Source organism: Buteo buteo, chromosome 5 (assembly GCF_964188355.1).
Source record: "Buteo buteo chromosome 5, bButBut1.hap1.1, whole genome shotgun sequence".
NCBI lineage: Eukaryota > Metazoa > Chordata > Aves > Accipitriformes > Accipitridae > Buteo > Buteo buteo.
Window position 1 is genome coordinate 23658556 of NC_134175.1, and position 24090 is coordinate 23682645.

The 24090-nt window shown below is 38.5% G+C and overlaps 1 protein-coding gene across 3 annotated transcripts in view; it reads right to left on the reverse strand.

The window, feature by feature from the left end:
• The window catches only part of ALS2 (alsin Rho guanine nucleotide exchange factor ALS2), a 53596-nt gene that overhangs the window by 15538 nt on the left and 13968 nt on the right, over window positions 1–24090 (reverse strand). For all 3 annotated transcript variants that reach the window (XR_012650439.1, XM_075028160.1, XM_075028161.1), the window contains exons 7-30: window positions 23786–23882; window positions 23303–23380; window positions 22184–22360; window positions 20274–20445; window positions 19701–19881; window positions 17957–18022; window positions 15211–15373; window positions 14350–14481; window positions 14011–14139; window positions 13563–13633; window positions 13131–13197; window positions 12640–12842; window positions 12432–12497; window positions 10541–10639; window positions 9783–9947; window positions 6769–6880; window positions 6392–6469; window positions 6146–6279; window positions 3842–4009; window positions 3443–3560; window positions 2713–2870; window positions 1858–1980; window positions 608–784; window positions 177–222 (exon numbers count right to left, since the gene is read on the reverse strand). Coding sequence is in view for 2 of the 3 variants with exons in the window: in XM_075028160.1 (XP_074884261.1) it covers window positions 177–222; window positions 608–784; window positions 1858–1980; window positions 2713–2870; window positions 3443–3560; window positions 3842–4009; window positions 6146–6279; window positions 6392–6469; window positions 6769–6880; window positions 9783–9947; window positions 10541–10639; window positions 12432–12497; window positions 12640–12842; window positions 13131–13197; window positions 13563–13633; window positions 14011–14139; window positions 14350–14481; window positions 15211–15373; window positions 17957–18022; window positions 19701–19881; window positions 20274–20445; window positions 22184–22360; window positions 23303–23380; window positions 23786–23882 (2980 nt within the window). In the remaining variant the exon portion in view is untranslated. The remainder of the gene's footprint in view (window positions 1–176; window positions 223–607; window positions 785–1857; window positions 1981–2712; window positions 2871–3442; window positions 3561–3841; window positions 4010–6145; window positions 6280–6391; window positions 6470–6768; window positions 6881–9782; window positions 9948–10540; window positions 10640–12431; window positions 12498–12639; window positions 12843–13130; window positions 13198–13562; window positions 13634–14010; window positions 14140–14349; window positions 14482–15210; window positions 15374–17956; window positions 18023–19700; window positions 19882–20273; window positions 20446–22183; window positions 22361–23302; window positions 23381–23785; window positions 23883–24090) is intronic.

Consider the following 24090-nt stretch of genomic DNA (forward strand, 5'->3'; position numbering starts at 1 on the left):
AGAATTCATTACAGAGTAAGACAGTAAGTGACAAAGCTGGACTGACAGCTATTGTAAGAAATCACTAATGTAGCTTTTAAGTAGCAGACAAATCTTAAGGAAACAAGATAGCACAGCAACTCTTAAGCAAAAAGCCTGGTCAAATCATACTGTAAGTCAAGGCCCAATGAACATACCTTTCTACTCTCTCCAAGTATGGATACAGTTCCTGGCCAAAATTTCCTGCAAGAAACACAACAGTCTATTGAGAGACCATAGTCTTAAAGGGTTTTTCACCTTATGAAAATGAAGTCATCATGTTCTTCTATGAGATACAACAGCTCTTTCTACAGGATCAACTACATTTAGCACAATTAGCTGGAAAATAGCCTAATTTGAAATGCCTCACTCTGGTTTTGTAGCAATGCCCATCTTTTTTCCACCCCATCCGCTTTGTGGAAGAGGGAAGTTTTGAGTCCCTCTCTCTTAACCATACTAATTAGCTGAAGATATGTTTAGATGCATTTTAATCAAAGAAAACACTTTAGACAATAGGGTTTATTTGCTTTATCTAATTACATGCCATAATCTTTTTCTGAGTTCTGTTTTATTGTTGAAGCATACTCACGCTTGCACGCCAAGAAAACTTAGAAGAGCCATATCAGTTTGTTTGTTTAGACGTAAAACACATTCCCAGTAAATATCTTCCTCACGCTCGTTGTCTAAAGCATACAACATAAATAGAGGAGGATAGAGTCGTGGCAGTAATACAGGGAGCAGCAAGCCAAAACTGGTTACCACATAGCTATTATAAAAAAAGAAAAAAAAGATAGGGGGGTGGTTTGAAGAGGAAGACATTTTAAGAAAACTAATTATCTATAAAAATTGAATGAAAAAAGAAATCATTGGAACAAGTCTTTCATTTAGCACAAGCCTATTCTGTAAGGGATAAGAATAATAAAATAAGTACAAATCCATCAAATAGTATCTGTGAAGAAATACTTAGGAGTAATTTTCCTTTACAGTCCACATACAGGTGGGTTTGGGGCAGGAGGAGAGTGGTTGTGGTGCAGGTTTTTTGTAGTTTATGTGTTTTAAACAGAACGTTGGCTTTCTTCCTTGTATAATGTAAAAGCTGAATACTGTACTATATTACAGTTCGAGTTTTACCTGTATCTTCATGCTAATCATTTAGCCCCCAATCTGAGCCCCTCTGCTGACAGCTGAACTTCACCTTCAAAGCACAAGCTAGAAAATAGACTAAACCCCATTAAATTACCTGACCTAGCTCCACACACTCACACTCCAGGCTTCATAAAGTCAGCAGTTGCTTGGCCTCAAGCTGTAGTCCTAACAGGGGAAGCTGAAGGTGCCCACTAATACTGTCTGCACAGGTCGCTGGAGCCTATCTCTACTGATCCCTCTGCCTTGTTTTGACCATGCCTGAGGCTGCTGTGAACAGGACAACGATGGACACAAGAGTGAGCTCCACGTGACTGACTATTTGTGATGCAGTATGTGTGCACTGGACCTGAATTACCCCCAGTGCTCATATCCCAAATAGTTTTCTGAAGCCCAGGCCCAAGCCTGAACTTGTTTACCCACAACAGACAAAAGCAAGTTTGGGCTTAAGTAAAGACCCATTGCATGGAACAAGGATGAAATGCTTATTATTACAATGATTACATGGAAGTTTGCCTATCAGAATCTATCATCAGACCCAAAGGAAAAAAAAATCTGCTTATATACATAAGTTAAACATGCATATCTTTCTTCCCCCACCCGAGAGAAAACTGCAAAGAGAAATAAAATGAAGCCTTCATTAGTAGTTTTTTTGTTTTTTGTTTTTTTGGTTTTTTTTTTTCTTCTTTTATGTACCCCGGCTCAGGAGATTCTGATCTGGAGTCAGATTTCCCACTGCAAAATGATCGCCTTCCTTTTGTCTCTGTTGGCAGAAGCGGAATTGTGCTGCCCTCTTCCGGAAGATCAGGAAACAAGAACCTAAACAGCAATAGACACAATAACATCTTATTTCATTTCAAGAAGTTTCCACAAATCACAGCATTAAAGAGCAAGACTAGAGAAAAAAGAAAAGTCAGCTGAAATAATACATGGTGGACTAAGACAGCATAGCTAACAGATGTACAGTACCATCTACCTGGAAGAAAACTTAGGAAGGCCAACCCCTCCAATGCCAAAGATACCTTTTCTATCTTGCCATCGCTTACTTCCCTCCACACAAGGCTTCTAATAGTTAATAATTTGCAGTATTTCTGCTTTCAGATTGGCAGGACCCAATTCAAGCTGTAACTGCTCTCAAGAATCTAAGCAAACACTTCATAGGAACATTGCTCATCCATGTTGGTAACAGCTTTAATGGAATACACTGCAAGTCCCAGTCCTCACTATTCTTCTATACCCTTTGAACTCTGTCTTTTCACAGCATAGACATCCAGAGACACTAAATTGGAAACCCACATTCAAGACGAGCTTCTTACAGCCACATTTTGAAGTATGATGTAGGATGTAATACACTGCAGTGAAGATTTTAATTTTTCTATTTTGACAGAATATTCAAGACTTCTTAAAAAGGTTAAAGAAATAAAAGCAACCCCCAAAACGAAGTAAAGATACTGGCATACTTGGACTGCATAAACACTAGACGGTTTCAGTACCTGAGACATCTTTAATTAATTAAGCAGTAGTTTGACTTGAAAATTAGAGTCTCATTACCTAACCAATTGGAAGATGCGTTTGAGGTAGGACTTAATCTCTCTTACAGCCTCCTGCAGTAATCGTCTATTTGCTCCTACTCCAACATAGGTCATTCTGTAGACAGCTACTAGCGTTTCCACCAGCTTGCCCAATGGATGGAGGGGAGTGTCACAAGCCTGAGGTGAAAGATATTAATTGGCCAGGCAGATTGGTCAATGCAAGACAAGAAAAAAAAACAGGAATTCAAGAAAGATGGATTAGAGGTCCAACAACAGGCTTTGAAAACACACAAACAAAAAACCAAGTACATTAAAAAAATGAGCTATATTTAACAAATTACTATTTGGATTATGAAATTTATGTATTAGCTGAATACAGCTCATAGAGGAGTCAAGGTAATACAAGAACGTGTGCTACTACTTGGACTAGTCATCTGTCCACTACTATTAAAATTAACATACCATAATTAGCAAGCATTTCAAGATGCTTTGCTGGGATCCAATGTGTAAGAATTAAAACAGTAACTGAGCAGAAACTGAATTTAAGGGAGTATCCATTAGGTATACAATGATTTTAGTCTTAGTTGTAGATTTTAATTCACTAAACTAGAAAGTTATGAGCAAACATGAATGAATACAACATGGATTAGAAGAATGCAAATATGGAAGGAATTAAGGAAAGCTACTGCAAGTAAGCTTGATGTCATACCTTACCAACAAGCTATATGAGCATTTGAGAGTCACAATACCTTTATCAAATATTTTTTTATATTTTCATATTTTTCCAGGGTGAAGGCACCAATGTGTTGTGGAATGAACTCCAAACTTTCCAGTGTCTGAGTATGTGAGCGGCTCAGTAATTCTGGGCTGCAGTTATAAAAAGGACAAAGACATTGTACAGATTATTTACGAGACACATGCAGTAGGAAAAAAACCCTGAAGCTAACAACTGAACTAATTCTAAACATCAGTAAGTCCCTGAAAGGGTTTATAGTGCAGAGTATTAAGAGTTCTGATTTTGTTTAGGATTTGTTGGTGGTGTTTTAACTGAACTTTCACAGTCAGAGTTTCTAGTCTAGAGTAGAATGTGATTGCAGTTTCTTTCTCAATACTTTTTGTCTTGCTGATTACATTCTCTGGGAACCAACCTGTCTTTATGTTGCCGTCGGTTGGTGGTCAGGGCCACCGCAATGTTGTCCCAAGCCTTCCATCTGTCCCCCTGGCCTGGGGTCTCACAACCAAGCTGGTTCCAGCATTCTTCAAACACTGCCTTCCATTTCTCATCAGGAGGCACTGCCAGGATCCCAAGTTTCCGCCTAGTAAAATGACCAGTTAGTCTGTTAAAATCAAACAGTCATGAAACAACACATTCAGCTATGAAAACCACCTATGGCTAATGTCAATCTAGCGTTTCATACTATTTTACCAAAAGCTGATATACTTAACAGTCTCCACTGTGAACCGAGTCTATCACTAAGAATAAACCTAGAACCTACTATTTAATTAATGTGTTGAATTTCAACACCTTTTAACTTACAAGAAGTTATCCTTAAATCTTTTTTCCTTGCTAACTAACATATATTAATCCATGTAACATAATGTTACAAGATTAAAACATTTTTTATACCTACGTGTGGGAACAACTATGAACCTTATTACATTAGGCAAGTCAGTCTTAATCTTTCTTGCAGTATTGCAGGAAACAGTTTGATTAAACACAAAGAGGACTGGTTTGATTTCCAAGAAAACAGGACATACTGCACTTGACTAGGCTTATCTTCACCACTGGTATTTGTTCAGAAGGCTCAGGACACATTCACCTTAGCAAGGACATAGTACACATGTCCCAAATATCTCACTATCCTGGAACATACAAGTAGCATAGCTACACAGATAAATACCAAGGACAGGAATATGGCTCCTGCCCCTAAAGTAGTATCTACATATGATGTTGCATGACATGTTAGGGATGTGCTGGTAGAGAGTAAAACAAGCTCAGGCATCTTTTCACTGACAGCCAAAGCTCAGGGATCCTCTATAGCCAAAAGAAAACCAAGAACTGTTGTTCTCCCTACTTTATATATAGGTATAGATATCTCAGACATATAATGAAATTTTGGGCTTTGAAAAGCTTTCGGAAAGCAAATAAATGCTGTCAGGGTTAACAGTTCTATCTTGATTTAAATCAAGTGTCAGAAATCGTCAGACCTTTCGTTAATATTTTTTCCACGTTTGAGATGAGAACTAGCAACACTGGTATGTCCCATGCTTCCAGCTTCACAAAGCAAAAAAAGTAAGCTCTAAGCCTTTTCACAAGTTGTACCAGAAGATTTTCAACTTCAAGAGAGCCTGAAAAGGGTAGATGAAACCCTTATTTCACGAGCAATCTTCACAAATATGTACATACATTTATTCATAGACTCCCTACTGGGGTAAAAAGCAGACAGCTGCTAAGGTTGCAAGTGTTCAGTTCAGCAGGGAGGCCTGCTTAACTTTGCATCCTGTTGTAGGTGTCAGCACTGTCAAAAGAAATTACCAGTGAACGCTTCAGGAAGCATACTGAGAAGTAATCTATATAAAAAACATTAAAGTTGCGTTTCCCATTTTAATCTGAAATTTGAGAGTATGCTTCAAAGATATTGAATCCTGTACAAAAATCACTACTATTGTAAATCAGTATATAGTGCTACCAAATACTGAAATTTCACCAACAACTCTTGAAATTTACTTAAATTTCTTCTACTCAAAGATATCTGTTAGGACTTAAATAAAAAGAATGTGGCTTTTTTTCCCCAGTGATAATTAAGCAAATGGACCTAATGCATCTGCTATAAATAGGGTTATAGGGATACTTTTCAAAATTATCTTTGCCAGGTTGTTAAAATGCTCTCTTTTGCAATTCAGCAGATTTTTCTACTGTTTTCTTATGCATTGTTTGGAAGAGGTGTAGTAACTGGCTAGTTCTGTCCAAATGCATCCTCACTGGCATTATTAAATGACATACTAAATGAATTAATTTACCAACAGAATAATTGGCAGAAGGCAGAGAGGTCTGTGATCGACTTAATGACTCAAATGTAACTTAGTCCTTCTCAGTACCTCAAAAGTCAGCAGCAGCTGGGAACTCAGGTTCTAACAGTCAGTTCAGATCTAAATAAAAAAAATTTTTTGAGACTGCTACAGGACAGTAGCAGCATGTCAGCTATCCTATAATTTCATACTGCTACTTGGGTATCAAGTAGTAATTAAAGAAAGAACAGCTGTAAATAAGATTTTTTATCTTATTTTATTTCCTAAGCAGGAGGGAAGAGGAATGAAAAGGGAAAAACATTTTCAAAATCTCACTGTTTCTTTGGAAAAAATATTTTTAACTGGCCTTTGAAAAAAGACAATAGTTATGTTCTGAAGTATTACTGAACCATATGAGAAATTATTCCTTATTCAACACTCACAATGCTTTAGGTTTGTCCTTCTCATTCTCATACAAGCTAGGTTTGAAGTAGGTTCCTGTGATTTTTATCCCAGATCCCCATTCTCCACTGAAGAGACCTTCAATATAATCTCCATTTGGCAAGGTCAGTGTTCCCTTGAGAGAAGATAATAAAAAATTTAGCAAGGGGGAGAGATGTAATTTAACAAGGAAAGAGACTTTTTATTTAGATGGTAACTGTTTACAAGTGACAACTGTTAATACCAACCTTTCCACTCAGAGTCCAGTTATCTGAAAATTCCCCCTCATAGACTGTATCATCCTCAGAAAGCAGGATTCCAGTCCCCTATAAAGAGAATCATAAAGAACACAAAGTAGTAATTACAACAGAAGGCCAGACCACAAATCTAAAGATAAACTGAAAAACCTGTTCCTAATTCTTAGCAAATTATTTTCTTAAAAGCAGTTTCTGAAGTAGTCCTAGGTAAAACAGAGCAGGGATTATAAAGACAGTTTAAAAGCCAGGACAATGGAAGATTAGAAGAACAGAAGGTTTACACAGCCTAACATACACTTACCCACCCCAGAAAGCTACCACGCTTAGAGGAAAAGTCACTACAGCACAGAGTCCAGTGTTCAACTCACCATCATTTTGTTGGTGCTGAAGGCTCCTTCATAATACAGTCCAAACTGAGTAACCACAACACCATTGCCTTGGCAAAGATCATCTTGCCACATTCCCATATACTTTTCTCCTCTGAAGAAAAATGAGTAGGGAGAATACAGTCTAAGTAGTACACTTATAACCTTTCTTTGGCTTTACTGCGATATTTGACTGTTACAGAAACCACTAGAAGAGAGTCATACAGCACTTGCTTCAGGTCTGTCAATCTAGTTTCACTAGCTTCATGGAAATAAAGACTCTTTTTCATAGAAATCTACTGTAATGAACTTGTTTCACAATTCACATTGCAAATTGCCCACATCCAAACAAACTGTTCCTGATGATCTGAAACAATGCTGAGGCCCCATTAAGCCCAATTCCTACCCAAAGGAACCTGAGCAGTTCCTACAGCACATAAGAAACAGGGAAACTTGTTAGCTGATCCAGATCGGCTAACATCTAAGACTTAAGTTGCACATGAAAGGTGATCTTTGGCTTCATCAGGCATTTACCCGATGTATTTAACAGTTATTTAGAAAAGATGCAAGTTTATTTATTTATATAGGCAATTTTTTTGCCAAAGCTTTTGATTTCTTTACCTAAGCTCAGATGACTCAAATTGGGAGTGTAATAAATGAAAGAAACCAAGCTGTTCTACTGGGGGATAGGAGGGAGACCTACAAAGTCATACATGACATTTTGAAAATATTAGAGTGCAAAAACTGTAAGGAAATGGTTCACATTGTAGAAAGTTTCTGGATAATAGCCTAACAAAGGTCATGCCATAAAAAAAATTATTAGACAATTAAATATTGCTCACAAGTAAACATCAGCCTCCTTCAGACTGCTATTTAAAATACTTTCTTATGTGTGTAAATCCACAGAGGTCAGGCTAGAGTGTTTGAAACTAAGTGCAAGTCCCAAGTATTTTGAAACAATCTATTTTGTTGTTCTGAAAAAGAACATGCTTTCACCGTACAAGTAATAAAAAAAAAAATTAACTTGTCAAGGACTTATGTTTGCTTTTAGAGGGAAAATAGTGATTGATTTAATAGAAGCCTGCTTATTACAGAACGTTTTCCTTCTAGTACCTAGGAAAAATTATGGTCATAGTAAAGAGAGCAAGCCCAGCCATTAATCTAAATTCAGGGGTATCTTCCAGCTGATTGGACCCATAACCTAGCAGGATGCTGGTCTGATTCATCATGCCAGCTATAGGGGTCTCTGCTGGGTGAAGGCTTCTTGAAGAGACAGATGCAGCATACTCAGTTACCAGGATGGAAACATAATAAGAGTAGAAGTCCCCCTTGCTCAAATGACTGGTTTGCAGTAACGACAGCAAGTTATAAAGAGTGTCTGCAGCTATTCCTTATTTGTCTGGGCTGAAGAATAAGAAGTGAAGAAAATGAATCCTTAGGCCACAAACACATGCACATATCCTTCCCTGAGACCAGAAGTAAAACTACCATGAGGGCAGCTCACTCATATTTGAGTAACTCTGGAACAGAAAGAAATGCCACATTCCTCCCCTGCCATGAACTACCACTGCATTTACAAATTCTGGAGGTGAGAGGATCTGTGAGGAAAGCTGCCATCTCAATAGTTTGTCCTAGGTAAATAAATGACTAAATAAAGCATGTGGAGACATCTTGACACTAGAGTTTAAGAACAACCACCACTACCACTGAGAAAGATGAGATGCAAAACTGACATCAGGAGATAACCTAGACATGCTACAATAGCTCTGTTTCAGGAAAATATCCACATACACACTCCCCCCACACCCCCTTCACCTCCAGACTTTTTACTACTCTGCTTTTCAAGTGGGCTTTCAGTTAAACCAAAACCAGTTTGCTTGGGCTCTCAACAAAAGCTCTCTTTCCAGGAAAAAACAGCATTAAATTGGTGACTGAAAAAAACAAACTATATTGATCTGTGTGTGCTCAGAGAGTATTCATTTAGTGCACATATTTAGTGTGGTTTTGTTTCTGAGACCATCATTTCACTAATCTGCCCCGAGAGAAAGCATCTTCCCTCTGCTGCATTGATAGAGTAAGTTAATGGAAAACCTGAGCACAAGCTGAAATTTACCTAGTCCTGTATATCCATCTGATCACTGAACAACCCAGCCTTGCAGGCCTGAGATGAAAGAATATTCCTCACATGACATTCATAAAACTTTCAGCACTTGCACAACAAGATACCTTAACAAGATACCATATTCAGTGCTAGTTTTCAGGCAGGAGCATGATAGGAAAGCAAGGCAAAAAAACCCAAAGCAAATCAACCCCCCCCCCCCATTTACTCCAGAAGCAGCACCAAAAAGCAGTCTCTAGACCCAATTCTTTAGACCATCATCCCAAAAAGCCTACTAGAGGGGAAAAGAGAGGAGAGGGGGAAAAGAGAGGAGAGGGGGAAAAGAGAGGAGAGGGGGAAAAGAGAGGAGAGGGGGAAAAGAGAGGAGAGGGGGAAAAGAGAGGAGAGGGGGAAAAGAGAGGAGAGGGGGAAAAGAGAGGAGAGGGGGAAAAGAGAGGAGAGGGGGAAAAGAGAGGAGAGGGGGAAAAGAGAGGAGAGGGGGAAAAGAGAGGAGAGGGGGAAAAGAGAGGAGAGGGGGAAAAGAGAGGAGAGGGGGAAAAGAGAGGAGAGGGGGAAAAGAGAGGAGAGGGGGAAAAGAGAGGAGAGGGGGAAAAGAGAGGAGAGGGGGAAAAGAGAGGAGAGGGGGAAAAGAGAGGAGAGGGGGAAAAGAGAGGAGAGGGGGAAAAGAGAGGAGAGGGGGAAAAGAGAGGAGAGGGGGAAAAGAGAGGAGAGGGGGAAAAGAGAGGAGAGGGGGAAAAGAGAGGAGAGGGGGAAAAGAGAGGAGAGGGGGAAAAGAGAGGAGAGGGGGAAAAGAGAGACATGCCCTATTACTGCTTCTAACAGATCAAATCCTTTCCTACTCTTTTTGCAATTGCATGTCATACCAGTGTTTTAAGGATTCATGGAACTGAAGCACTACCTTGTGATATCATCAAAAACTCCATAACCACTCTTCTTATCCATTGTCCACTGTCCAATGAACATACTGGGAGAGGAAGAGGTCAGCTTCCCACTGCGTAGCAGACCATGCCCATGACGCATGTTATCCTGAAAACACCCTTCATACACCTCACCAGTAGCATAGCTGTAATGAAAGAGAGAGTAAAATTCCTATAGTCTACTTTCCTGTTGTGGGTTTGGGTTTTTTTTCAGTTGATTTGGGTTCTTTGATTGTTTGTTGGTTGTTTTTTTTTTGTTGGGCGGTTTTTGGCTTTTGGGGTTTTTTTTTGTCCCGTGTCCCGTCATCCCCCCCTGAACAGATTAACCCTCTCTTTTTCCTTCTAGGAATTACATTACAGCCACATTAAGCAGGAACTATAGTAAAAGTATATTTGGGATAAAAGCGAGCCTTTAATACAAGCCTTCTGATGCTTTGTTGTTTCAAAGCCACTCTCTCCCCAACAAGCAAGGCCATTAGAGGTTATATTTATTTCTCAGAAGAAAGAATCCTCTATTATTTGAAAGGTGGTAGCAACATTAGAACAGACATTAATAACAGAACACTACAAGTATGCATCATGAGCCATCTACCAAAAGCAAAGCAGAAAGTAAGCCAAGCCAACTATAACCACAAGTCTGAAATGTAACAAGAAGGCGACATACAGAGGCTTGCTAAGCAGTGTGCCAGAGCATCAGCCCTGCTCTCCTGCAATGACAGCAACACAAGTGCTACGTTACCTGTAAACTCCATGCCCACACATTTTGCCTTCCTTCCAGTACCCCACATAATGGTCATCCTTATTCAATGCTTTGTTTGGCACTCTGTATTCACCATACCTGTCAATGCACGGAAATGGAACAGAAGCAGCTATAATACTAACACATTTCATTAAAACCAGGAGCAGATATATATCACAGACCCATTCTAAAATCAGAATGCTCTATGTAATTTTCAGAACACCTCTTTCAACTACAGCACTTACAGATTATTTTTTTAAAGAGAAAGCAGGAATTTTTAAAGAGAAAAAGGAATTCCAACATCACTAGGTCAATTTAGTCTGTAGTGCTTTTCTCTCCTGTTTGATTGTGGCATGTTGTAAGTATTCCCCTCTCTACCACACTACAGCATTTTTCTCAACTTTCTAAAGGCCACAAGTCTTCTTGCATCCTAACACTGCTTCTACCTTTGTTGTCAGGACTTAATTCAAGCACACCTTTATTCCAGGGAAAGATGAAAACATATATCTCTACAGAGAATATTTTTTTAAAAAGATGCTTGCTTCGAATTATGCTCAAACAGTGGTACAGTATTGTTCACAATTTCAGTATGCCTGAAAAGAATGAGACACACAACTTTTATTTACTGATTTTAATCTTCTGAGGAGATTAAAATCCAGTTATGAAGGTTCTCCAGAGAGCATGTGTACCCCAACCAGGCATTACTATTGTTAAGTGTTGAGACTGTAGCACGCATGCTGAAATGCAAATACATGCATTTGATAATCCTAGCAGTTACAGCTGAATACCAATCCATTTATTTCTGGTGGGGATTGGTTTGCAATATTTCCACCTCCAACAACCCTAAAATCACCAGGGTTAGTTACAAATGACCAAAGCTCTAGTCTGGTTTTATAGTTTGACATTATACCAATAGCTAAGGTGCACTTTAAAAAGCTGTCTGCAGCCAGACCACATTTCAATTTCCCCTCCAACTCAATACTTTGAAAATACATCTGGAAGCCAATAGGACTTCTCATATATTTTTATCCTGCCCAGTACAGACATGTCTGCTCACAAGATTCATATAAAAATGCTTTAGAAAGAAGTTAACCTCTTAGCCTCAGTAGTGCCCTAGGCAGATTCTTAGCAATGAAATCCATAGATTAATTCAAAGCTGTGTAATAAATTATTGAATTACTTTCAAGAGGTCTTATTTGTTTCACCAGATAAGTTGATAATGTCCAGAACTTCCATTCATCCTATTTTCAAACTCCTCTGTACTAGTTATCTTAATCATCAGGATCACATACTCTCATTAGTTTTGTTTTCATCACCCAAACCCTGAAGTCTTCATTCAAGATTTTGTTGTCTCCTTCCTGAATTACTAAACCCTTGCTCTACCAGAAATACAGCAAGGAAAACATTAGAGAAAATGCATCACTACATTGTATGAAAGGCATTGCATTTTCTAGAAGGATAAAAAAACGATACCAGAACTTTTCAAAGAATATTGCAACACAAAAAGTTAATAGTTGCCTATACAGCAGAAAGTTGACCACAGACTTTTCAATTAGCTTCCTCTGCTTAGAACTTTACACCCACCTACCCATTCTTTCTCCTCCACTGTTTTACCGTTTCCTTCCTCCATCCTACAGCTGATTACCCTAATTAGTTTCAGCTTTTATGAAAGAGCAAGTTTTTAATCATGCGGTTGCAGAGTCTGTTGTGAAGAGAGCCAGCATACCTCTGGATAAATGAGAAATTATCAATATATAGATGTATCTTGTTAATATACATAGCGCTGAGTCAGTAAGATTCACTGCAAACCCTTTCAAGGTTTCTGTTATTATCTTCTACAGCAAAAGCTATTTCTTGCCCTCTGGCTCCACAAGTAGTGAGAGGATCTTACCCATCCTCCAGTCCGGTCCGGAAAGTCCCAGAATACATTCTTCCATCTGCCCACTTTAGGATCCCTCTAGAAAAAATACAAAGCCATACATGTGTATAAGATAATCATTTCACTTCACACTTCCCAAATAACTTCTGTGAGTAAGCCTACTTATTGATACAGCAACCACCTCATTTTGTTTTCAACTGTTATGTTCAAACGCTTTTACCTGCCATGGGGTTTTCCCGAAAGCCATCTCCCATCATAAACAGCATCCTTAAATCGAGGGTCCTTATAGAAGGTGTATTTGGCACTGCGAGAAATCGGAGGTTCCTGTCGTGGCATATTTGCACCAGCTCCATATAGAACTAAGTCAGAAGTCCCTCTAAGGGCCTGATCCACTGCTTGGCTGATTGCCCTCAGCCACTTGGTCTGAAACAGAAAGTGTTTCATCACAGAATTTAGCTAACATCTGTCTTTGCCTTGAATCTCACCTCTGCAGCAACTACAATAATCTCCATCGCACTCCTCAGTAGAGTGTTGTAAAATGGAGCACTGCTACACTCAAGCACAGTGTATAGTCAAGCTGCGTACCAAGTTGTAGGAAGACTTCATTCTTGGTGAATACTTAGGTGATACTTCTCCCTATTTGGTTTCACAGTAGGAGAGAAAAACACATTCATATTACTGAAGCCATGCAAAATTTGTAGATATGCCTACCTTTTCCTGTGGTGTTGAAGAAACAAGAACAAGCTGCTCTTCTGGTGTTGTAATCTTCAATCCATTCCTACATGGGGGGGGGGGCAAAAAGTATTTTAATCTAGTGAAATTTCATACTGAAAAAGGCAAGGTTTTTTAGAGCATGAATACTGTATCTTCCCTCCACCACCCCAGCTAGCATTCACTTTAATATTAAAGTTGGCAGTCAAAAAAAAGCAGCAGGAAAGACTACTCACTTCCCTCCTGACTACCTTATTCTTTCTGATGTTTATACTTTTTTAAGACATAAAAATACAGTAAGTTTTCTGAAACAAGAGAGGTAGACACGATTGCATCCAGCCAATTCCACTCCTAGTTTACAATAGTTGGTTACAAAATGCTCATCCTCCCTCCCAAGATACCTATTTCAGCATCATAAGCAAGAATACTCACACATTACCAGCTTCTTCTGAAAGAGCTTCTACCCACAGTGTGGACAAGGGAAAAATATGGTGCGTTGAGAACTGTAGGCAAGGAGAAGAAAGAGGGAAACTTCACCAGGTACTTATCCATTACCACTGCCCCATGCTTTTTCTGAACAGTTTTTTGCCTTTCTTTGAGGACTAGGGAAAACTGAGCATTACAGGCTCCTTACATGCACCTTGTTCCGAAAAATAGCCAACCAAAACCATGCCAATCACCGGGCAACAGCAGTCAAACATTAAAGAAAAAAAAAAGTACAAATAAATTTGAAATGATGTAAACATGAAAAAATATCACTTTTAAGTGTTCAAGCAACATTGCAGTGAATGGTGCAAAAACTTAACTTCGCTATATGAAAAATAGGTCATGTTGTTTGAGGCAGAGAAAAGGTTTTGTTCCTGGACACAAGCTGGCTTACCTGAGCATGTACCAGAGCATCATTAAAGAGGATGAACCAGTTTACAGAGAATCTTCCAGCATGCTGTAGTGACAACCCCCGATTGCTGCTTTCACAGATTAAACGACGCTCTGGCTTCCGCAAGGAATCCTACAGGTAGGGTTAAAAACAAAATTAAGGTCAGTGCTACTTGTCTTTCATAGTAAAGGCCCAACCTTTCTAAAGTTAAAGAGTGGTACAGGAACACAGATTAGAAAAGTGAGAAGTGCAACTGGGACAGTACCATCAGTAATGGACACAGGGTGTAATGCTAACAGCAAGAGATTCAAGCTGCTAATGGACTGACAATTGTCATTATACCGTCATTTTCCCAGGAAAGGTCTTCCAGAAGCCAAGTGTGTATTCTGCTTCTTTCCTTTTTCTGCTAAGATGGACAGCAAGGCTCTCATAACAAGAACTAGAATCCTGTAGCTTCTGGTATTCTGGAGATGCCTATAGGGCACAAGGTAAGACAGACCTGAGAGTGTTTCTGAACACCTGTACCAACAACACTAACCAAGCTGCAATGCAACTGCTCATTTTATTAAATTGGCACCAAATCCATGGCAGTTGGTCTGGTTAATAAAGTAACAGTGAAGGCCAAGTTATTTTCTTGGTCACCTGTTCTGTTGGTGTGCTGGGAGTTTTTAAAATCACAGAAATTCCACGAACGTTGAGAGGAGAATGATTAATATACAATTACATGATCTACCTTCTTGCAGCTTAACAAGCTCTAGCAGAAGTAGTGCTAATAATTGTAGGGGTAATACTTTAAATGACTATATAGAGATAAACGTACAAGCAGTTATTGTTCCTGCTTAGTCATCTTCCATTTCAAAAGAATGCAATTATATACATCCAAATGGGTGGTATTACAGCCAAGGATAGCTACAGTAGTGATGCCAAATAGAACTGAAAAGCAACAGGCAAACATCAGAATAATGTATTTGCAATTAAGTACTCAGACACACAAACAAACAAGTTCTGGCAGGGTAACAAGTTTCTACCTGTCATGTGATCTGTGCAGGCGTGGTGCAAGATTGCACAAATAAACTTGCATGATCTTCCCTGCAGCAAACGCAAGCTATTTCTAATTACCTGGCATTTGCTTCACGCAGTTACTTCCGAGCCATAAGTTTCATGTGTATATTTATTCAGATACAGATAACAAAGCCAACTTACCACTTCAAAACACGTGGCAAGCTTTAACAAAGTTCTAGCGTAATTATGAAGTCGTCCAAATGGCATGAAAAACAGAGCATTCAGAACTTCCACTAGCTGGAGATTTTCCTCATTCTTCTCAGACAGTTTCTGTAACAGCTCCTGGTTTTTACTCAAGAAGTCTCTAAATGATGGGACCATTGGGGAACAGAGGGAGGAGAGAAGAAGAAAGACAGCAAGACATCAGTGATGTTTTACATAAATGAGCTCCAAATGCCCCTTTTTAGATTACCATAAGCCAATAAAAATTATAAAGACAATTGCATGCTGCTTATTAATCTATTCCCAATTTAGTTTAAGGAAGTACAGTAATATAGACATGTAGCTCTAACAACTGCAACACAGGACTTTTTTTACTTCTGGTCTCACATGCTTAATCATTAAACTGGTTGAAGAAAAAGTTGACCAAGATACCCCAGTTGGAGAGTAACTCACTGCCTTTTTCCCCTTTAACACTTGATTAGTAAAAAAGCTAACAGGTGGAATGACTTCCCCATTACTGTTAGAGTAGTAAATTTCTTAGACTGGTGATTCATACAAAAAGGCCTGAAAGAATTTTAGCTTTGCTCCAGTGCACTTCCCTAAGTATATCCAAATAAACTATTCCCCACCCCTGCTGTTCAAGGCAACTGACCAGTTTTTCCCCTAACTAGAAAAATTACATCCTACCTCAAAGAAAGGCAGGAAATCTGTTCAATCCTCAGTCTGATTTCCAAGAGGGAGAACTAATCTAGTTCAGAGAAGAAGAGGGAAATGATTCTGAAGACAATGCATTAGCACACAAAACCAGGATTTCTTCATTAAAAGGAAAACAAACCTACTTTTCCCTCTCCTTCACCATATCTCTGTGCACACATGTGCTGGCACATATGACACATCTGCATTAAAACACATCCAGCTGGGAAGCATTTAAACCACAAGCTGCAAGAATCAGGTGAGGCTGAGAAAGTAGGCCCCAGGGACAGTGAAACAGATCAGAGAATTGCACAGCAGGGTCACTAAGAATTCTACATGATTAGCAAAAGGCCATTTCACACATCAAAATAACATACCTTGTCTAGGTCTGCTACTGATATTTAAGAACTCTCCTGTTCAACAAGCCTTAGGAATAAAGTCTTCTTTCGAAAGAAGACCATATTTCTTAATTTTAAAGTTAACCGTCTGGATGGCTTGCATTTTTAAAGTGCTTCAAGATCCTCACATGGAGGTCTCTGTAGAAAAGTGTCAAATAACAACAGATTCATAACACTGAGTATAGCTCATCTACTCTTTCAGAGGACATGCTCAAAAACCTGCCAACAATGGAGACTTCTATTGAAGTTAGCACTTTTTTTAAAGCTGGGACTATTTGTAATGCATTCATACTGCAGAATATCCATAAAAGACAGGCTGACATTGCTAACCGTTGACTTAAGACAGGATCCCTCAGGGAGGGGGCAGGGGGGAAATTCATCATTATCAGCAAACATATTCTTGACTTCCCTTTGCAAGTAACAGGACAAAACTTCTAAGACATCTCCTCCCTGAAGTTTCAGAACCTGAAAAAGTGTTATTCACCTAATGAGACCCTGGCTGCAGTAGGAGAAGCTGTGACACCTGACAGCGACAACTGATGTGATGAATTCAGCATAAGTAATTTCAGCATCCAGAACTTTTCAGTACTTATTATAAATAAGCTTATACTTGAACTAAGATTTCCTGTAAGTCACCCTAAAAATCTTGCCCAATGCAGAAAGATTCTCAACGTCTCACTGCAGAGGGATTTTGTATTTAGTCTTTGACACTGGTCCTCAGGTGCAGAAGACTCTTTGCATCAGGTACCCTGGTGTTTCAAAGAACTTTCAATACCATAGGTTACATTACATTCAAAGTGCTCCATAAACAGCTGTAACAATTACTCCCAGATTACAGAATTTAGGAAGGAAGGAAAGCTGGCAATTCCTCAGATGAGTTAAAAATATACCCTCACTGCAACAAATTTTTTACAGCACTAGAGTCAAAGATGCACAGTGTCATTACTTTATTTCCTAGACAAAAATACTATTGAACTAAGAAAAAAGCTTTACTTTATGATCTATCAACTTCAAATATACTTTCTCAGGCCTTAAAGGCACAATTCCTTCCTTACATTTAAGAGCACCTATGCATGAAATAAAGCAACCTGAAGAGGCAGACAAGATACATGGGCAGAAATGTTATTTTAGCATAATTCTAAAGCGCTTCCATAAACTTAAAGAATTCAAGTGAAAGTGAATTCACATTATCTACTCTTACTAATTCTTACAGAAAAGTTTGCTGTTCTGTATTTTCTTGACAGCAACATTTGAAAGAATAAAATACTAACAAACACTGAATAGATGATGAAAACAACCTCAAGACTAAGTTTTCAAAAAAATCATTATCTGAAATCTATTTACGTTTCTTTCAAGGAATTTACAATAATTTATGCTTTTTTCCTCCTTTCTCCACCTTCAAGATAAAGTAACTGCTCATTCAGCAGCATTTTAACCTAAACTTTTATCACAGTTGAGAAGTAACTTTTTCTTCACCTGATGGAAAAGGAATTAGTGTACTAGAGTAAGCTGAGACCAAGTCTCTGCATGCTCATTACTACACACACACACACACACACACACACACAATTCTTTAAAGCACAGTTCTTTACTAGTTGACCAAAAACTCCAGAAAATGGTAAAGGTTTGCTTACATTGCTGGCTTTGCAAGGAGCATAAATCCTCCCATTACGAGGAAGTTTGTTACTGAAGTACAATACCTAGAATAGGGAAGAAAAAGAGCTTCAGTTACAAAATAAGAACATCCCTGGATATAGCAACTGTTGTCATTTCCACCAGTTTACCAATGAGATCTGCAGTATCTTTTACTATACAAGTTATCTAAGTACTTGAGAAATTATTAAACAGTGAAACACTCAATGTTACTGGAACATTCACTTTCCACATGAGGATAGAACATGCATTACTATTCCACATTTCTCCTGTCATTAGCAAAATGCAGAGGGGTTACTTTGCAAGTGAAACTTTGATTATTTTTTGTTTGGTTGGTTTTTGTTTGTTTCCCCCAAATTTGGGCATGTACAGAATATGCCATCTGTTTTAACAATTAAAAAAAAAAAAGCACCTTTCCCCAAGGGAAGAGGTCTCAGCTTAGCCCAATTAACAGATAATACTTGTGTTGCCTGACAGATCCTTGGAAGATGGTCAAGGCACTATGCTGAGGAGCATGCATAGGTTCTAATGCTATACACAGGAAAACGTGTAAAGCATTAGAAAGCAAAGGGGGAGACCAGAAGACAGGCAGTAATAACGAGAACAGAAATTAGGTATTTCAGTCTCTGACAAGGAAGAAGAAGAAATTATGAAACCCTTCTAATCTCAGTAATGAGAACCAATTCTGGAAATCCAGGTTACAAGAAAACTGAAGTCAAAGACTAAGTAAGAAAGGGAGAAAATACATATTTACAATTATGAACAACCCATTTGATAAATGGAGAAGAAAGCTTCTTTTAGGGTGATATGGCATAAGTTTATCACTGACCCAGTAAAAGTTGTAACTGTTGTGCCTGTGTTAGAAAGAAGTGCAATTAGCTGCACATTCTAAATGCTACAGCATAACAACTGAAGTTGATGATCCTGAAATTTTGTTCCCTTAGAAATTTTCAGGCGTCTGGTAACCAAGACTACGTTCAGAGAGGACATTTTCAGACTCTCCCCTCTGTCAAGCCAGTGTTTTTCAGAAGCCTGTAGGTATTAAGTATGATGAGACTTCTGCTACATTTGGATGAAATTACCCAGCAACTACAAAAGTTATGGAGGAGAAAGACAGCAAACAGTATGACTGCATAGACTTCCTCTCCCAAAAGCATTAAGCTAATAAAAATAATAATCAGGATAATTCAGACTTAATTCGGAGCACTAAAGCAGCTCTGTCGTTGGGGTGACAGGTGTAATGCTAGCTAGTTAGCAGATATCAGGACAGAAGAATCGTTCTTCTGGGAGACAATTTGTAGTTAATGACTATTGAAAAGGCATTTTGTAACCACAGAAAACCCCCAAAGGCAGCTTTACTTAGTAGCCTAGCCATGGTAACTCTATTACATTATATTACAAGATCCTTACTATTAACTAACAAACATGTCACTTTTTACAGGTATATATGTAGCAACCGAAGAAGAGTTTGTATGTAGTTTTACATTACGGAAGCTGAAGCTGTCCAGTGTACTCCACTGGCAAAGACTTTGAAATATATAGCTTACTACAAAATGAATTAGTTTGTGTAAAACCCTCCATACATTTTAAATAGCAAGAATACAATTTGCACAACAGTTACTTATGTAGCTTTCCTTATGATCTACTTTTCCCTAACTCAGGGCTTGTTGTAGTCAGTAGATAAAGCCTGCAGAGACTCAAGATGAGAGGGAATTGGATACTTGCTCAGTGTAACTATCCAAAAAGAGACTGGAATGCTTCAGGATGGCCAAGCTCCTGGCTTCTTTTACTCCATGAAGAAAGCTACTTAAAGAAGCTCCATGTTGACCAATGAGATAGCATAGCTTGCTGAACCTGCTTGCCATTTCCTGCAACAACTGGATTGTACTTGCATTGCCCAAATTATCTGTAACAGATCAGAAAGCAATTTAGCTTACCTTACAAAAGAGCAGCACACATTAATAAAGGGAATTACCACAAGGTGCTGTTTAGATGTTTTATTGGCAATTTCACCTCATGGCTACATTATTCAGAATCAGGAATTCAACAATTTTAGACTAAATACAGCTCAAATAATTAAGTTATTTCAGGTGAAACAGTCAGAAAAAGTGCAAATACTAATAACATAGTGCAGATGTCAAAATGCAGCTGTATTTCACCAGTTCATGCAAGCAGGGGAGAAGAGTAAGACCGTAGCTTTATCTTAAAAATATATAATAATTTAAATTTTGCATAAAGGAATTTGTTGTGGAACATAGGGGAAATAATATCAAAGAAAATATTAGAAGAAGTTCTTACCTAAACCTAAAAGAGGTCTAAGAACCTGAGATTTGATCTCACTCAGTTTGAAATAAAACCTTCTCTCAGTAGAAGCCAACTCATGCAAACTGGCAATATATCCCATTACGTTTTTGTCTACTAAGACCAAACAGTTGTCACCACCAGCTATCACATTGCTTATGTACCCTATCTGAAAGATGAAAAAGAGAAAAGAAAAAACAGCAGCTTTAATATTTTGCTTTTTACACTCCAATTTAAAAATAGGGCAATGCAGAATAAAGCATATCTTTAGGAGCACTAAGTGATAATAAGTATTAGTTACCTACAGTGACAAACAATGCATTCAATACTGGCTTAATACAAGAATGATAAAAGTAGAAGAAACATTTATAGTCAATGCTGTTCATTTTCCTGGTACTGACAGAGCCTAAAAGACAATAAATAGACCATCTTTTAAGGTGACTCATACAACCATTCCATATTTAAGAGATAGTGACCTTAAGTTCAGTCCCTTTCAGAATTGCAATATACTTCATGCTTCTATCAGCAATGTTGATATTAAATAGTATCATTACATCAGCTACTTCTCCTACTAATTAGGAAGTGAGAATAACAAGGCTTTAATATTATGACTGTGCTCTGAACTATAGTCCTTTCTGGACCTGGAAGATGTCAATTTATTGATAATAGTATTAAAGTATCAATAAACTGGACTAATATTAATAACTATACTAATACCACAAGTGGTATTAGTAGGTATTTGCTTTCCACAGTAGTTGGAAGGAAAATGCTTCTCTAAGGTCAGCACAAGTGCTACTGATGCTTTGTGGCTCCTCACTAATTCTGGTTCCCATGCAATACTATATAGTAATTCAGTGTTCAAGCTCTACTTTTATTTCCTTTGTTGCTAAATAGAGGATTCCTTAGAAACGTTGAGCCAGAGTTGTTCAACAAGCAACCCACAGGCCAATTCTGATATGCAAGAGCCTATAAGTCACCCTACAAGAGAAGGGAAGGGAATGGCTAGCAACAATCTTACAGAAGGAATACAAGTGTGTGCATGTCTGCATGCACATACATGTGTACACACACATGCACGTGCATATGCATGGAACCAGTGCCTAAATCCCTGTGTCCCCTCAAAACCCCTCTCCAACTGCTATTCTGCTTAATCTAGGGAAGTAGCAATGAGACCCAGAAGAGCCGAGACAAAGAGCTGCTTTCTGCCCTCACCCTCTCCTTTTTGTTACCTTGAACTCAGGTTGGTCTGAAATCAAACAAACAACTTGGAAAAGGACATACAGAACACACACTCCCCTATCTCACACTAACTTCAAGGCAGATATGAGATTCAGCTTGATGAAAAAAGTGTGCATAGGGGCACCTCTCTCCCCCATAGACATGCAAATGCACACTTCAGGGCCTTTGCTCAGTTCCCCCTTTACACCCATGAGAATGGGAGGGGGAGGGAAGGAGATGGTGCAGAAATCTGGGACCTTCTGCTTACTCACAGACAAGATGCATAGGAAGCAGAAAGGAACAGAGAAGGCAGTGCACTCAATCACTTGAGAAACAACAGGAAAATGGAGAGCAATAGCAGCAAAGAATAAACACATGAAGACTGTGGTGAAAACAGCACAATGTAAGGGTGCACTTCTGCAGCATGCACATATGGAACGAAATGGATTAGACACACAGGAAACACCTCCTTGTCTCTCAAAACAGAAGGAAAGACCAAGAAACAGGCAGGGAAGAGAACAATACTAACTAGGCCTTCTCTCTGCCCTCCATAAGCTGTGCTCCTGATTTGACTGCTAGGAACCAGTTACTTGACTTGACACCCTTAAAGCTAGTTGAACAACCAGCACTCTGCTAGTTCCAAAAAGCATCAGTATGATTTGCACTAGCTTAAAGGAAATACCACTCACCTTACTACAGGATAGTAACAAAACTGGACTCTTAGTACAGCTATTTTCATACAAATTATTTTCTTCTGTTGTCTCCTGGCCACTGTAATATAATCCAGGTTGGAAGTCTTCCTCATCTGCTAAGAAGAGGGAATAATCTAGTCCTGCTGCTGTACTCCAAACACCATCACCACACACCTGAAATTCATGAGGAAGGAAAAGACATTAGAAGTCATCAGCTGAAGAGGAGAGTACTTAACTCTTCTCAACACACATGCACATAATACACCTGCCAAAAAAAAGTATTGCAATAACTGGTAATTTTTTAACTTCATCTCATAACAAATACATTTCTTGCAGGTATACTGAAAATTATCTTTCTTTCCAGTCTTCTTTCCAATGGCTGATTTTCTGCCTTTAATTTATAAATCAGTTTTATTTTTAAATGGGCATCAGGTGAGCTTGATTAAAGTTGGGACACTATTCTCCCCTCTACATTTAACTGGGAAATCTATAAATTTGAGAGACAGTTAACATGCTGTACATTAATTTGCATAAGGCCTAAGCAGGAAAATTTTGCAGCTAGTTTTCCACTATGACAAGCACCAGAAAACATAGGAAAGGGTCTGCTCTAACCCAAAAATCAGTATTTGGCTATTCATTCAATGTGATAAAAAGTTCAAAACAAACAGAAAACCCACTGCCAAAACAGCTCTGGAAATACAGAAACGAACAACAAATATGGTCATGGTCTAGCAAGGCTAAAAATGCTAGAAGCAGTTGTTTAGAATAAAAACAGCATTCCAAAGTAAAAGTTTCAGCACTGCAACATCAATATCAGAGAAACCAAACATAAGGTAGAAATGGAATTTGACAAGAACATACAATCAGTCACGTTTCTCAGTTTTAGAACTTCAATGTGGTCAAAAACCAGCGGAAGTCTGTGTAAAGGATTTATTGGGTAGATTTTCACAAGCTCATATAAGGATCGTATTCCCAGTATAAGCCAAAGAAATCAAGGGTTCTATTACTATATAGCCCACAGATCCATAAACAAGGTCAGTTTTCAGAAATTACTTTGCACTTGTATAAGAAGAGACCCTAAACTGAAAGAAGAAAAACACAGAAAACAGAAAGTACCTTTGCAAGACGAGGGACTGTTGTGGGGGAGTTCAAGTGACCAAGCTGGCCAGAGATATTACTGCCCCATGAATACACCTGTAAGAAACATAGGTAAAAATCAGAATGTAACTTTATATACACAGACATATACTGAATTGTAGTGGTACAACACATCAAGTGTGCAAACACACACAAGTCAAGAGTATAAGATTCATGTACCAAGAAGCACTTCCCTAATTTCCACTGTCTTCCTATATTTGCTAATTGTCTTCTCACTTCAGAAATGGAATGCACCAAATCAAGTCATGGCAATCTTTAAACATAATGTTGACAGTACATGCAGAACTTTGGCAGAAATAGAATTAAAATTCCATGCTGCTTCCAAGTTGCCTCCCACAAACAGGAACAGAAGTTTGGAAGCAAAAGAAACAAAACCCTAGAAAACACCAAACATGACAATTATGTCATAGATAAGCAATAAATGATAACAATCACTTGTACCTGGGATTTGGCAGTGAGTGCTAAGGAATGATGGCCACCAGCAGAGAGATGAATCACTTCTTTACCATCTAGGCTTTTCACACATAGTGGTTGAAGCCTGTCAATCCCCAGAACCCATTGCAGAGCAGGGGAGGGGGGGAGGAAGGAAGAAAATAAAATTATCACATGTATTAACACAAAAATACATTCCAAGTTTTATTTTTTCTCCTCAAGAAATTAGAGAAAACAAGCATACATGGAGTCTTTTGGCAATAAACCAGCTTAGTCAAAAAGGTCATGAAGGGCAAAAGTTGATGACAAACCTC